The sequence below is a fragment of the Conger conger genome, chromosome 1, assembly GCF_963514075.1.
Source record: "Conger conger chromosome 1, fConCon1.1, whole genome shotgun sequence".
NCBI classification, from domain to species: domain Eukaryota; kingdom Metazoa; phylum Chordata; class Actinopteri; order Anguilliformes; family Congridae; genus Conger; species Conger conger.
This window is the reverse complement of record NC_083760.1, coordinates 8,270,634-8,286,397: the sequence shown is the minus strand read 5'-3', so window position 1 is coordinate 8,286,397 and position 15,764 is coordinate 8,270,634. Positions and strand designations below refer to the sequence as shown.

The 15,764-nt window shown below is 48.4% G+C and overlaps 1 protein-coding gene across 1 annotated transcript in view; it reads right to left on the bottom strand.

Annotated features, from left to right (window-relative positions):
• Nucleotides 1-7,433: 7,433 nt before the first annotated feature.
• The window catches only part of btbd9 (BTB (POZ) domain containing 9), a 12,536-nt gene continuing 4,205 nt past the window's right edge, over nucleotides 7,434-15,764 (bottom strand). The window contains 10 exon segments of the mRNA XM_061258658.1: nucleotides 7,434-9,621; nucleotides 10,075-10,153; nucleotides 10,617-10,724; nucleotides 11,077-11,266; nucleotides 11,883-11,992; nucleotides 12,096-12,215; nucleotides 13,055-13,274; nucleotides 14,390-14,479; nucleotides 14,482-14,536; nucleotides 14,538-14,654. Of these exon segments, the coding sequence (XP_061114642.1) occupies nucleotides 9,388-9,621; nucleotides 10,075-10,153; nucleotides 10,617-10,724; nucleotides 11,077-11,266; nucleotides 11,883-11,992; nucleotides 12,096-12,215; nucleotides 13,055-13,274; nucleotides 14,390-14,479; nucleotides 14,482-14,536; nucleotides 14,538-14,654 (1,323 nt within the window). The 3' untranslated portion in view covers nucleotides 7,434-9,387.

Sequence of the window (15,764 nt, the reverse complement as noted above, 5' to 3'; positions counted from 1 at the left end):
ATAGTAGGCACTCAATATTCCTTCCTCTAGCTTATGTCTGTGTGAGTCCAGCGTGGTGGCTGACAACATATAGTTTGGAGGTGTTCTTGTGTGCTCTCTCCCAAATTGAAGAAGAACGCATGAAAAACAGAACAGCTGATGGAGGAAATGACAAAATATGTACAGTGAGGTCCCTAATGCTTTTTCAAGATTTGGCTCTGTACTCCCCTATTTCAGATTTGGATAATGTATAATGTTGAATAATGTAATTGCCTTAATGAAAGCTGATTCATAAAGACTAATATGAGATGCAGGCAAACATCATTAAAATGGATTGCGTCAGAAATCCATGTGCATACATGTTAGTCTATAGAATAGCTGTTTTCTTATTTACGATGCCATCCCCTGGCAGTTTTGTGGGAAACGATTTGTGGCAGGGAAACCAAAAAAGTGTTTACAAAATTAAACAGTCCCCTGGGTAGCAGGTACCTTCTAAACCCCCCCTCAAAAGGATGTCTGCCAACTCAGCTGTACAACAGCATTTGTCCACTGCTCCGAAGCAGACTGTATAGCTGGTTGGTGAACACCAGCCTGCAAATTTTGTCAGCAGTGAGAGTGCTTTGCTGCAAAACTGCAAGGAGGCTACACGGTGTTGTCACCAGCGAGAGTGCTTTCCTGCAGAACTGCAGGCAGGCTACAGGGTGTTGGCAGCAGTGAGATTGCTTTCCTGCAGAACCGCAGGCAGGCTACAGGGTGTAGTCACCAGTGAGATTGCTTTCCTGCAGAACCGCAGGCAGGCTACAGGGTGTTGTCACCAGTGAGATTGCTTTCCTGCAGAACCGCAGGCAGGCTACAGGGTGTTGTCAGCAGTGAGAGTGCTTTCCTGCAGAACTGCAGGGAGGCTACAGGGTGTTGTCACCAGGGAGAGTGCTTTCCTGCAGAACTGCAGGGAGGCTACAGGGTGTTGTCAGCAGTGAGAGTGCTTTCCTGCAGAACTGCAGGGAGGCTACAGGGTGTTGTCACCAGGGAGAGTGCTTTCCTGCAGAACCGCAGGCAGGCTACAGGGTGTTGTCACCAGGGAGAGTGCTTTCCTGCAGAACCGCAGGCAGGCTACAGGGTGTTGGCAGCAGGGAGAGTGCTTTCCTGCAGAACCGCAGGCGGGCTACAGGGTGTTGTCAGCAGGGAGAGTGCTTTCCTGCAGAACTGCAGGCGGGCTACAGGGTGTAGTGTGAGATGCTGTGAGCACAGCATGACGCAGGGGGGGAAACAGACATGGGGAGAATGAGTACAGACACACGCTGACGCTACACAGGATGTCACTCCGGCCGGATGCCGCGTGACGGGTTTAGCAGCTCCGCCCTCCACGTGTGCTCTGCGGGAGAAACATGTGGCCTGCTACACGCGCCTAAAAGCCTGGCAGGGTTACAGTCCTCCTGCATCCCAGGGTGCACTGGGACAGAGAGATTTCCTGGAGGGCTCTTCCTCCATCGCCCAATCTGCTGATCAAAGTAGCGCTAAACTGCTCCAAACTACAGAGGGAAAAAGAGGGTACTTTGTGGAGCACACAATTAGCCAGAATTAGTTTTCCCAAAACGCCCCCCCCCCCCCCCCCCAATAAAAAAACATGTTTTTTAAACCGTTCCTCTCGTACGGAGGGAGGAGGCCTGGGCTAACAGTCCTGGTTTAACTGTAGGTGATGGCTCCATAGATCCCAGAGTAGATGCTTAATTAGTTTTTATGAGGCTGTAAACTAGGCAGGAGGAGGGGGGGTTTGGGAGATGAAAGAGAATACTGAGGAAAACCTCCTTCTGGCAAAAGAGAGAGAGAGAGAAAGAGAGAGAGGAAGAGAGGATCGTATAGGAGAGAAAGTGAGGGTGGGAGGGAGAGGGGGAGAGAGCGATTTGACTGAGCAGATATTATAAAATGCAGTTTATGTGCTGTTGACATGCACACATGCACACACACACAAACACATACATTTTGATAGCTAGGCGGAAAGTGATGTCAATAGAAATTATTTGTAAATAGACTATATCGAGCAGCCCCAGTCGTGGATCATTTTGCAGTTAAAACATTTTCTCTTCCACACCTTTGAAACGCTTTCTCAGATCTATATCACAGAATGCCACAGCTGTGATTAATATGCTTTTCTTTTTAGAAATACATTTATTTTATTTTATAATTACGGGTATCTTAACAAACATCTCATGAGTTTTATTTCTGCAGAGCACCCCATCGTAAGCTTTCCCCTTACTCTGTTAGTTCATTTTATATTTCCCCTCATCATATGTACCCATTTAAGCCTGTCTACTCTTTGTTGATCACTGTTGATTTTAGTTTGTTTATATTGACTTTGGCCCTTGTCTGCGGAACTTAATGGCTTCTGTTTGTGACTTGTTAATTCCTATTAGAACACAACTTGTCTTCCCGGATGTCTATCAGTGTCCAAAACAGCTTACATACCTACTATTGGGTATCTATGCTGCATACAATTTGTATACTGATTAGTAGGCAAGTAAGCTCTTTTGGACACAACGTTGGCCTTGGATTATTAGGAAGGCCAGCAAGGCAGAAACACTTGGACCAGCTTGGATGGGGAGGTAGTAGTCATGTCAGTAGCAGTTAAAAGTAGGTTAAAAAAGCCGGCATCCATCTACAGTATATAAAGTCAGTTGACAGTATTGCTTACTGTCCGACGGCCAGATTGTCGGCATCAGCAAGGTGTTATTTCCCCCACCCAACCTCAGCATCGCCATTCTCAGGACTGATTGCTTCCTTCGGATTCGATTCAGGACAGCTCACATTTCAAATTGAATGTACCCTGTCTCGGGTTGATGTTCGGGCGGAAGCAGACGGGGCGTGGGGGAGACCTATGCCCCGGGGCGGGGGTATAAACCATGTATATGGGCTGTAAAACATATCAATTCCAGATTGGGCTGAAAAAAAAGTTAACCGAGAAATGAAGCTGAGGCAACTACGGTTAATGTTTGTTAGACGGAATTTATACACTGCCAGCGCCGATCTCTGCAACTGCCTGGCCAGCTACGCCCTCTAGTGGTCCATCCTTATAAAACTGAGGACTTGTGGACTGAGGGAAACCCTGGTCCTTTAAATCAGCCACCGATTCAGACCCAAGAAGCCAGGCGAGGCGAGTTAACTGTGTAATTAACTGCTCACATTGATCAATTAAGTGTTGATCAATGAAAATCAGCATACCATTTGATTTGATCCAGGACCAGGGGGTATTTCCCAAAGCTGACTAACCGAGTAAGCCGGACTTCCGGTTCTGATAAACCCGGAACAGATATTTTCCTCGGGTCCATGTTCCATATTTGAGGGGGTTCCAGGTTTTACTCAGTGCAGAAGTCAAGCTTGGTGAGTTTGCCAGCCTTGTGAAATACTCCCCAGGTTTGCTGTCCCTTGGGGCAGGGCGATGGGTGAAGGTTGCAGATGTACAGAAGGGCTGTTCCTGTAGGTTTTCACTTCTACACACCACACACACCTGATTCAGCAGCTCAACAAGATCTCTAGCTGTTTACTGAGGTTTGCTTTGTTAGAGTTGGAGTGAAGACCCACAGGACAATAGATCTCCAGGTACGCTCTAGCTATTGAATGAAGTGTGCTTTGTTGGGGTTGGAGTGAAAACCTACAAGAAACACTGAATAAAGTTAGAGGAAAATAAAGAGCAGAGCATTAAAGGAAAGTGCCAATGTCTTTGGTAAATGGTTGTAATTACAAAGGGGAACAAGGAGGACGGCGGGGTTTCTGTAAGTGTCTGTAGTTCCGATGAAGTCATCCATCTCCTGGAATAGCAGGTCTCGGAACAGGTGAACAGAGAAAAGAGTTCTGGGAATCGGAAAAAGTAAAAGTATCAAAATATCACTGAAGATCAAATTATACCCTGTAAACAAAACAAGACACAGGATAAGTACTAATTTTTTGTGTTGTAAAGAGAAGAATTCTAATTAAAAACAGTCCAATTAAAAACAGGATCTGAATAATTTAATTTGTGATTCAACCCACAAACACGGATTAGACTGACTGAAACATAGCCTAGTTAAAAAAAAGACACAATTGTTGAACTGTTATGAGTGAACAACAATATGTTGTACCACACCAAATTACATGCTATAATTGTCAACCACAATGCCATACCAAAACATATATATAAATCCAATTAATAATTTAATCATTCATTAAGTTAACAAATTAATACCTTGTTTTTATGTAATAATTGTCCTATAATTAGTAATATTGTGGAATATTTTGCTCTGTGCATGTTTTCGTCATATTATTTATGCATTTAGTTAATGAGAAAGAACAGAACGCTGATAAACTGTAGAAACAACATCAGGTATTTATAGCCAAGCCGATTGCTTGCCTTCCACGCAGACCCGATGCCAGGCAGATCTACTAATCTTAATGGAGTTGTATATGGATATGCATGAACCTAATTGCCATCCGCCACCCATCCGCATAATATAAAGATCGACGATCTGCGCTGAATTAGACCGGAATTGAAGTCTCCGAGCAAGGCATATATTCTTAACTCCCGTCCCTGGCTGTAGGCACAAAATCTAGCTGTGCTAAAATTCAGTGATTGATAATAGATTAAGAAAGCCTCCTTGTCATGATAAAGCAAACTGGACAGGAGAAAACAGAAAGAGGGAGAGAGAGAAAGAGAGAGAACAGAGGAGGAGGAGGAGGAGGAGGAGGATGACTGCATACTTTACACAGAGGCCGTGTTCGAAACTGCATATTCAGTATACTGCTCATACTCTATTCCAATGAAAATCATTGGAATCCCCCCCCATGTTAAATCAGAAGCAGGCCCACCATTATCTGGCTTCATTTGAAGTGGAACTCAATGTATGGATCAACAAACCGCTGCAATGAAGCGTGGGATCCTGGAACTCTCTGGCTAGTTCAAGCCCCAGAGAATGTTCCGGATCCTGGGGAGGAATGTGCTGGAACTGTCTTCACCTCACCCAGCAGAGGAAAGGGCCCGAGAGATGTTGCTTTAGTGCCACGCCCTTTCCCTCAGATGTACCTGAGCTGTCGTTTCTCTGTGCTCTGCCTCTCAGTGGAACATGAGGAGGAGAGAGAGCTGGAAAAGGTGACTGAGAATTGTAGATCACTGAGACCCTGATGCTGCCATTAGTGGCCGCCTCACCGGCGAAGGCGCGGCCGGTCTGAGACGGCGTTTATCAGGCTCCGTTTGCCGTCGAGCGTTCGCCCATCTCCGTCCGCATCGCCACTTCCCACATCACAGGAGATTAGTCCAAAGCAACGTTTACTTTAGAATTCAGCGGCCGCTGTTATCTCTCTCTGCGCTCCCCTTTTAAACGGTCCATTCGCACAAGTGGATATTTACTGAAACAATGCGGATGCCCTCGAGCACGCCCCGGGGAATTGAACCTGCGACCTCCCCGTTGCGCGGCCGGCTCGCAAAGCGTCGCACTACGCCGCCGCCCGCCCACGCAAGGCAACGTCAGGGCCGCTCAATTCAGCGTTCCCGTGACCCCCCCACACCCACACCCCTGCCACCATCCCACCACCTACGCTCTTCTCTTAAATACACACTTCTAACCCAGATTACGCGCCCATACCCTCAGCTTTTATGTAAGATATTGAGTTCTGAACGAGGGCTTAGCCTAACACCCTGTAATTTCACAGCGCGTCGTCAGGTACGAAACCGTGGTGTCATCTCATCGTCCCACGCACGCGGCACATCGACTATACGCGGGTTATGTAACTTGTGTAAGACGGAATAAGGTGTTAACTGGCAGATGTAGCGCTGTTATAGACCAGTGTTGGGCGATGGAGGTTTGTTTTCATTGGTTTGTGAGTTGCCCAGCTCATTCCTAAACGCTGATCTGGTTATGCTGGGTTATAACACACTTAGGAACACCCTTTATCTGAAATTAGGCAAAATCTGTGGAATAGATGTATCAATTTGAAGGCATGAATAAATTAGTACATTAGAAAATCACAGGCCCATGAACTGTGCTTCAAAAGAGGTGGTTTTGTTGTAACGATGTATTTTATTTTATTGTTTTTACATTTTACATGATTGTACTTGCATGTTGTTTAAGACTTATGCCAACGCATGGTTGAAAATGTAGGCCCTTGGTACACTAAGAGTCCCTCTTTCCAATCCCTAAACAGTACACCAACAATTAAAATGTTGGTTTGGAGTACGTTTCGCATGATATTATGGATGTCGCATTTGAATGAATGTATTCATATTAACATGCGAGTTGTTAACATAATCAAGAGCTAAGCCTGTCTGTCACTTGATTTTGCCTTCATCACACCGTCGATCTCATCATCTTTCCCACCTTCTTCCGAGATGCCTTTCAATCTCCCACTTCCCACCCCAGGTCAACGCAATGCAGCGCCAGAGACAGTAATTGAAGCTCCGGGAAGCCGGCTGTTTTATATTTTCTGTCTTTAATGAAAGTGGCATTATGGTGTCACTCACAAGGCCCCGGCGCCTGATCGACACACCGGCTCATTATTTCCCCTTCGAGACGGGAGCCTAATGCAATCGCGTCTCGTTTGTTGGTCCCCCTCTTCGTAAATTGAAGTCTGCGGAACCTTCCCGCTTTGGTGGAGATTAAAGCCAGGAGTGGGGATCCGCAGAAAACCCACCAGTGCCTTGGGAATCGGCAGGATGTAAAGGTTACTCTTCAAACGCCAAGGACTCCAGCCTTCGGTACTCACTGGCTATACGGACAAACACTTACAGAACATCTGCGTTTGACCGGAGAACAAGCAGAATGCACCTAATGCATTGATTATTTAAAGCGTAAACTGAAGTAAAAAAATATATGTTTTGTTCGTTTCTGTATCCATCAATATATAAACGAACATAGTGCCGACGTAGATTTTGAATTCACTGGCGTTCAACGACACTATAGCAGAATACGTCACAACTTTGCAGGGCGGCACAACTGAAGCATATAAGATCAGTCAAACCATGGTGAAGACCAATGACCTACCAGTGGAACTTTGAGATGAAGTTGTTATGAGGCTTGATGAGGCTTGATAAGGTTATAAAAAGACTGGCAGAGCTTTGAACCTCCCCAGGAGCGTCCATAGTAAAACGGAAAAAAATGGCAGGACCTTCTGTTACCATGACACTATGCGGCTGTCCGACAAAATTGAGCAAATGGATCAGAAGGGAGATTGTCGTTGAAGTGACAGAGGCCAGATATAGATATAGAGCAGAGCTGAGAAAAAATATTCAACAATCTGTTCATAAATTTGCTTAAATGAGTTTAAATATTTAGGAGCAAACTAATGCATCCCAATTGGTAGATGTGCTTCTAAATTATTTTTACATCTTGGCACACACCAATCAGAAGCAAATGCTCCTAAAATGGGAGCACTGTTGAGTCTCGGTGTGTATGTGTGCTTTTTAATTTTCTTTAACAGACAAAATAACAGACGTTATTCATTCTCGTTTTTATTCAAGTTTACAACCTGGGTAAGACAACAGGTAACACACTGAAATGGGTGGGATGTGGTACGGGTTATCCGCAGTAAGATGCAGAACCCCTCTTTTTGCACTGTACATAGTAGTGGCAGGTAACCCTGGCACACCTCTGACTTCCCTGTATATATCCCAGCATGCACTGGTACCATCAGCACAATACTGTACAAAACCAAGCACCTGTATCTAAAGACGGCTGTGATTCAAAATTCACAATTCGATGAGATACGAAATAACAGGGACTTTAATAATATGTATATAATAATCAGGCGTTCCTTAGGAGTAACAACAATATGCATATCAGAATTATCCATATATTCGTCTTTAAATTAAAAATCACAACTACACAAATAATAAACTCTGAGGAGCATTCAGTGCTAGAAGAATATATAGGAGAGAGGAGAGGGGATAACCGCTACTTTCATTCAGCACGTCATCCTGTTATTTATCCTGTCATCTTCAACTTTCTCTGTACTTTCTCGCAAAATGTTCTGTCAAAGACAGCCAAATCTTGCATTGCCAAGTCAGGGAGATTTATCGCTTTAAATCTGAGATCGGTTTCCAGCGGAGGCGGGACGGACGGAGGGATGAGAAGGAGAGGAAGGCACAGAAGAGAGGGAAGACGGGGTAGCGGAGAGAGAGAGAGAGAGAGAACAGTAAAAAGGGGAAGATTAAGGGATGAGACGGACTGAGAGAGAGAAGCAAAGGGTGAGTTTACCTCTTCAGATAAAGGGAAGAGAATCCGTCCCGTAAAAAAAAGAAAAGAAAAAAACCATGCAGACATTGGGGAGCGTATAAACGACTGGGCTGGCTTAGCCGCATTCCTTCATAGAACACAGAAGAGCACACACTTCAAGCAAACAAAATGGCGTCGCCTTGGGTGAGCAGACATAATATCGGCGTGGCCACCTCGGTAATTGCACAATAAATTAAGTGTAAAAGTGTGTGGTGGGGTAGGAGTAGGGGTGATGGAAAGTTGTAGGGGTAGGGGTGACGGTGAGGGTGAGGGAGGGGGGGCACAAGATCAAACTATTCCTATGAAGCGCATGGCCTCGATATCTCCTGCCCCAAATTAATCAATTCTTTCATAGAGAAGCACGGCAGGAAGCCCAATAAAGTTATACATTCCTTTGGTCGAATTTGGTACACCCCCCCCCCCCCCGATAATCAGTTAAAGTGCTGTATATAATCTCAAACGCTGAAACCATTTTTTGTTTCAATTCTTTTTCTCAATTTCCATCTATACAAAATGCTTTTTACCCGTGCAAAACGGAGAGCACGCCATCACACCTTCTTTGGGTAAAAAAATAAATTAAATAAAATATCTTCTAGTGCCCTCAGTTTCTCGAACAGCACAATCGAGCCGGATCAATAGATCGATACAGCAGTGCTTATTTCCAAAGTGCTGATGACATGCGTATGGGAGTGGGGCGGCCACACCCCCCTCCCTGGTCAGCACAGCTCCAGGCAGTGGGGGCTGATGGGACAGATTCAGACTGAGCACTGCGCCCAACTTCATTTTCATTTTCACCGAATATCAACACACTCTCAGCTGAATACCCATCCTTATTTACCTCCTGTCCTTAATTTCTTCTTCTTCTTCTTTTCTTAATTTTTGAGCCCAAAACAAAAAGCGAAAGCCTGATCTGAGCAGGACCCTGTCAGTTGAGTGAGACTGCCAATACACCCCCCGTCTCACTGCTCTTCCTATCTGTGTGTGGTGCCACAGGTTAACTTCATAAGGGGGCTGTTTTATAATAACGTGCGTAGCAGCATGGTAGGTAGGGTGCCCTGCAGAGACAAGCCTGTGCAATCAGATTTCGGGGGTTGGATGGGGGAGGGAGGAGGGGGTGGGGGGAGGTTACTGAGCCCCTGGGCACAGGGAAGGGGCTATTATCTGCCAGGGTCCTTCATTGCTGGGAGCGGGAGGGGGAGGAGGAGGAAGAGGAGGAGGAGGAGGCCTGGTTCTGGCTGGACGAGGGCTGGGAGGAGAGCAGGCTCTGGGAGCGCGAGGGCCGTGGGGGGCGGGGCAGCTGAGGCTGCTGGGAGATGGAGTTTGATTCGGACGAGCCCTGCCCCGGGCTGCCCTCCTTCACCTCAACGTCCAGCTGGGCCGGACATTCAAAATGGACGCAGTGGAAGACCTGGAGAGAGAGAGGGAGAGAGAGAGAGAGAGAGAGGGAGGGAGAGAGGGAGAGAGAGAGGGAGGGAGAGAGAGAGAGACGAATGAAGAGAAGGAGAGATTGAGAAAAGGAGGGAGAACAAGAGGAGTGAGTCAGTGAGAGAGAGGCGCTCAATCATTACACTAAGTAATGGTTTAGACTACAAGCAGACCTAAGGCAAAGTCTTCAGTGTCACAGCTGGGATTAGAAAATACATAACCTTCCCACCCAAAGACAGCAGCCACAGTAGGTGCAGTGGGAATGGAGTATTAGTAAGGAGCAGATGGGCTGAGGATACAGGTTTATGTTTAGCTCCGGTGCAGGGTGAACAGGCTCAGTCTGCAGCACGGGGCAGGTTAAATATGTGTGTGTTTACTGGTGATGGTATCGCTGTAGCTATAGCAGTGCGTAGGGCAGGCTGGGTCCTGCTCTCACCTCATTGGCTGTGTTGTGAGTTCCTACAATGCGAATGAAGGCTGCTGGCTGTCTGTCGAATGTCAGAGTCTGCCAGGACCTGAAGAGAGGGAGAGAGAGAGAAAGGAGAGACTTTAATGTTATACTCAAAAAAAAAATGGGTATAACATTAAACAAAGGGTGTGAGAGATCAAATAAATAAAAAACCTACATAATACAAAAGAAGAATCTCATGAAATACCACCCGATTAAATGACCCCCAAAACAGCAAAAAGAAGAGTGAGCGAAAAGCAGAAGGAGAGTCAGAAACAGAGAGAGAGAGAATGAGAAACGACGAGAAAGATAACTGAGGGAGAGAGAGAGACACAGAAATGACAGCAGTCCTCATTGCTGAAAGCGCTCACTGACAGTTCTGTGTCAAAAATGAAAGGTTTAGTGCAGAGCAAATGGAGAAGCCAGACGTATTATGTTAGAACGAATGAGTAAAAAATGGTGTGAGAAGAAGAGCAGAGTGGAGAGAGAGAGAAGGAAGAGAGGAAGATGAGGATGGATGAGGAGCTCACCTGCAGCCCACTTTAGACCGGTCTATCACTTTCAGCCACTGCTGCTGATTGGTGGAGAGTTCCACATAGTAACTGTAACTACGGTCATCGCAGTCCCACAAGAGTAACCTGCACACACAGACACAGACACAGACACAGACACAGACACAGACACAGACACAGACACAGACACAGACACAGACACAGACACACGCACCAGAGAACATGGTTGGTAACTTCTGGGTAAGGAAGATATGATAAATACATATGGACATCCCTACTCTATTTTCAGGTAGGTATACCACACGCCTTCTCCCATGAAGAAAGTCATTGTTAATAAACAAATGATTTATTATTATTATTATTATTATTATGATTATATTTTTTTATCTTATTTTAGTTTTTGATTCCTGATGTTCTGACTCTTTTACTTTGTGACTTGGAATTTAGGTGTTTTGAAAAGCATTTAAGATTTTTAAACCTGAGGGAGCCCAGCATGTAGGGCTGGGCGAGCTGGATCACGATGGCTCCAGAGCCCAGCTGGTGGCAGGTGTACCCCGAGTCCCAGTCGTAGTTCCGGGTGTCTCCGTTCAGCAGGGCGTTCCTGCTCCGGCTCACCCCCTCGATCACGCTGGCACAGGCGGCCACGGTGGCCACGTTCTCCCCGGGCACTGCCCAAAACCAGAGAGGAAGAGAGAGTATTAACACAGGGCACTGCCCAAAACCAGAGAGGAAGAGAGTATTAACACAGGGCACTGCCCAAAACCAGAGAGGAAGAGAGTATTAACACAGGGCACTGCCCGAAACCAGAGAGGAAGAGAGTATTAACACAGGGCACTGCCCAAAACCAGAGATAGAGAGTATTAACACAGGGCACTGCCCAAAACCAGAGAGGAAGAGAGTATTAACTCAGGGCACAGCCCGAAACCAGAGAGAGAGTATTAACAGAGGGCACTGCCCAAAACCAGACAGAGAGAGTATTAACACGGGCACTGCCCAAAACCAGAGAGAGAGAATTAACACCAGACACTGCCCAAAACCAGAGAGAGACACAGCCACACGTTAAATAAACACTGGATACATACCAGCTAGTTTAATACCTTATCTGTTACCAATTTAACCTATAGGCCAACGGAGGATGGCATCCCCTCCTATACAGCCGGGTTCCTCCTGAGATTTCTTCCCATCGGGGAGGTTTTTTCTTAACCACTGTTTTTTTGAATGAAATAATGTTCCCAAAAGTCTCCCGGTTTCTTTCTAAGATGGCCGAAAAGGGCCCATTCTTACCCAGAAGCCCCTTCTCCAGAGTGAAGGTGCTGTTGGTGAACATGCACTCGAAGGCCACCAGGTGGAACACTTTGTTGACGGTGTTGTGCGTCCCCACAATGCGCACGTATCTGAAAACGGGAGCCAGAAACACAGGCATTACCACTGCGTCACGCTTTCACACAGGCTCGTACTGTCAGAGGGAAACGCAGCCATTAAACACGCTGCATTTACCTGCACACTCGCGGTGGGAAGTACAGGTTCTGCCAGGAGCGACACAGGTACTTGGAGTGGTCCACCACACGCACCCAGTCCAGCTCATCCATGGACACCTCAATATAATACGAGTACGAACTACACAGAGATGGGTGAGAGAGAGAGAGAGAGAGAGAGAGAGAGAGGGAGAGAACACAGTGAGAGGAGGAGGGGGTGGGGAGGGAGATGGGGGAGGCGGAGGCAGAGAGATGCAGGGAGGATAGTAAAGAAAAATAAATTGATAGAGAAAGTGAGAGAAAGAGGAGGTTTTGGGGGGGTAGAACAGAACAAACAGGGTGAGATAGAGAACATCAATACTGCAGCTCTCCATTATAGCTGAGCTGGAACTGCCTGTTCTCATATGCAGTGTTAGAGAGATGAAAGACCGAGACCACTTCTGACAGCCTTAGCCTGTACCAGGGTTATGCATAAACATATATTCATATACATTTTAATATGAACCACGGCAGCCTTTGGGTGCCTGGCTCTCGAGAGCAAAGCCTGTTGGGAAAAGGACCGCGAAGGAGGGAGAAACCTGAGAAATAAACCCCTCCCTGCAATAAAGATGTCAAGATAACAGTATCTTAGCTTCAGGCACACGGGGCATGTACACCACTGCATCTACACTGCTACACTGCACGCGGCAAGAAGTGTTTTAGTCTGGTCTTATTCATTCTCTCAAGTAGAAAATAGGTGCTTGTTTTTTCAGTTAATATTTGGTCGATAAGTGAATTTTTCCTAGTCCATAGGCAAATCTTGAAATGAGAACCGCCTTACCTCATTGACAATATTTTAACCTTATTTAGCGAAATAACAAAAAAAGAAATGAGATTTCACGTCTCAGTTTCAGACAGAAATACGTGTTACGGTTTTGGCTCCGGCAGCGTGGGCCCGGGACGGGGGTGCGTTTGGGGACGGGGGTGCGTTTGGGGCCGTACCGGCTGTCCCGATCCCACAGTAGCAGCCGGACGTGGTTGATGATGGAGGGCTGGCCCAGTTTGACCTGGATGCCGCAGCGGCCGTCCTCCTCGATGGGGTGCCGGGAGAACCCGTGGTCCAGGTCGTAGTTCTGCGTGTCCCCGTCCAGGAGGGCCGACTTCAGCTCGCCCTTCACCACCTGGGCGCCGTGCTTCATCGTGGCGATGTTCTCCTCCGGGACTGCGGGGTCAGGGGTCAAAGTTCAGAGAAAGGGGCGGGCCTGTAGCATAGCGGTTATGGTACATGACTGGGACCCACAGGGTCGGTGGTTCGATCCCCGGTGTAGCCGCAAAAAGATCCGCACAGCCGTTGGGCCCTTGAGCAAGGACCCTTAACCCTGCATTGCTCCAGGGGAGGATCGTCTCCTGCTTAGTCTAATCAACTGTACGTCGCTCTGGATAAGAGCGTCTATTATGTAATGTAATGAAAGTGCATCCCCCTAGTGCGTACGTGCGGACAGGAACAGGGAGGAGCCGGGCCCTAATGCACTAACAGTCCTTGATGCAGCCCAGAAACTAGCGTTGAATCCTGACCAACGCTAATGCTGCGGTGAACTGAACTGGAAAATGCAAATGGATTTGCTGCTTTCCCGAATGCAGAACAGGAAGAGCTGCTGCAAGCACATGCTGTCTGCCTGTCTGCTGGTCTGTCTGCGTGTCTGTATGTCTGTTTTCAGCGGGCTGCATGTCTGTCTGCCTGCCTGTTTCGGTCTGCCTGTCAGCTGTTCTTACTGCACAATATGTACAGCTGAACAGCATGACGGCATGATTGATAGCTCTGTAAAATCAGTCTGTAGGCTGGTGATGCCACGGTTAGCACATTAGCAGACGGGTGGACTCACTCAGCATATTGCAGTAGCTGAACACAGGGCACATGTCGCTGTGGTTAGCACATTAGCGGGCGGACGCGCTCACTCAGCTACCGCAGTATCGAGCTCCATGACGCGACGGTTAGGATGTTAGCGGGCAGGCGCACTCACTCAGCATGGTAGTTGAGCTCCATGATGCGACGGTTAGCATGTTAGCGGGGTCAGCACGTTAGCGGGCAGGTGCACTCACTTAGCATGGTAGTTGAGCTCCATGATGCGACGGTTAGCATGTTAGCGGGTCAGCACGATTAGCGGGCAGGTGCACTCACTCAGCATGGTAGTTGAGCTCCATGATGCGACGGTTAGCATGTTAGCGGGTTAGCACGTTAGCGGGCAGGCGCACTCACTCAGCATGGTAGTTTGAGCTGCTTGAGGCGGCGGTCAGCACGTTAGCAGGTTAGCACGTTAGCAGGCGGGCAGACCTCACTCAGCATGCCGCGGTAGTTGAGCTCCATGTCGCGGCTCTCCGTCCGGGTCTTGATGGCGTCCAGCAGGTCGTCGGGGGTGATCAGGCCGAGGGGCGGACCACGTTCAGCATCTCCGTCAGGCTCATGAGGGGCAGCCGCACCGGCTGACATCACTTCCTGCGCCCCGGCGTCCCCGTTGTGCCGGCACCAGCGGCACAGGGCCTGGAAGATCTCCTTCTCAGTGGCGGCGAACGAGTCCCTCCGGACCACCGTCAGCAGGGCCGACTGCGGAGGGGCAGAGCGGGAAACGTGTCACACAGTTTGATGTGGCTTCAAACTGACCTAAATGGTAAATGGTTGGCATTTATAGAGCGCTTTTATCTAAAGCGCTGTACAATTGATGCTTCTCATTCACCCACTCACACACCGACGGCGATCGGCTGCCATGCAAGGCACCGACCAGCTCGTCAGGAGCATTTAGGGGTTAGGTGTCTTGCTCAGGGACACCTCCGACACAGCCCGGGCGGGGGATCGAACCGGCAACCCTCCGACTGCCAGAAAACTGCTCTTACTGCCAGAGCCATGTCGCCCTATGACCTAATTTACATTCTCCACTTCACCGTCCTCACATCCGTTCCTCGCCCCCCTTTTTCTATCCTCTCCTGTACTCTCTGGGTGGAGCTCGGAGCAGAAAAGGAGCAAGGAATAGGAGGTAGGAGTTGAAAAATAAGGGACTGGAGCAAGCCCTCTATCCCTCTCTCTCTCCCTCCCTTCTCCCGCTCCCTCTCCCTCTCCCCCTCTCCTCTCCCTCTCCCCCCCTCCCCTTCTCCCGCTCCCTCTCCCTCTCCCCCTCCCCTTCTCCCCCTCTCCCTCTCTCCTCCCTCCCTCCCTCCTCCTCTCCCTCCCTCTCTCCCTCCCTCCCTCTCTCTCTCCCTCCCTCTCTCCCTCTCTCCTCTCTCCCTCCCTCCCTCTCTCCTCTCCCTCCCTCTCTCTCTCCCTCCCTCTCTCTCTCCCTCCCTCTCTCTCTCTCTCCCTCCCTCTCTCCCCTCTCTCCCTCCTCTCTCCCTCCCTCCCCCTCTCTCTCTACCTCTCTCACTCCCTCCCCCTCTCTCTGTACCTCTCTACCTCTCTGTCTCCCTCCCCATCTCTCTCTACTTCACTCCCCTCCTCTCTCTCTCTCTCTCTCCCCCTCCCTCCCCCTCCCTCTCTCTCTCTCTCTCTCTCTCCCAGGATGAGCCCTGTTATGGGGCTGGTATGTGTGTCAGTGCTGTGGTCACTGCTGGTGCTGGCATGGGCTCAGGACTCTTCCCCCCCCTCCTCCTCCTCCTCCCCTCCCTCCTCCTCTCCCTCCCCCTCTCCCTCTCCCTCTCCCTCCTTCTTCCCCTGCTCCTCCAT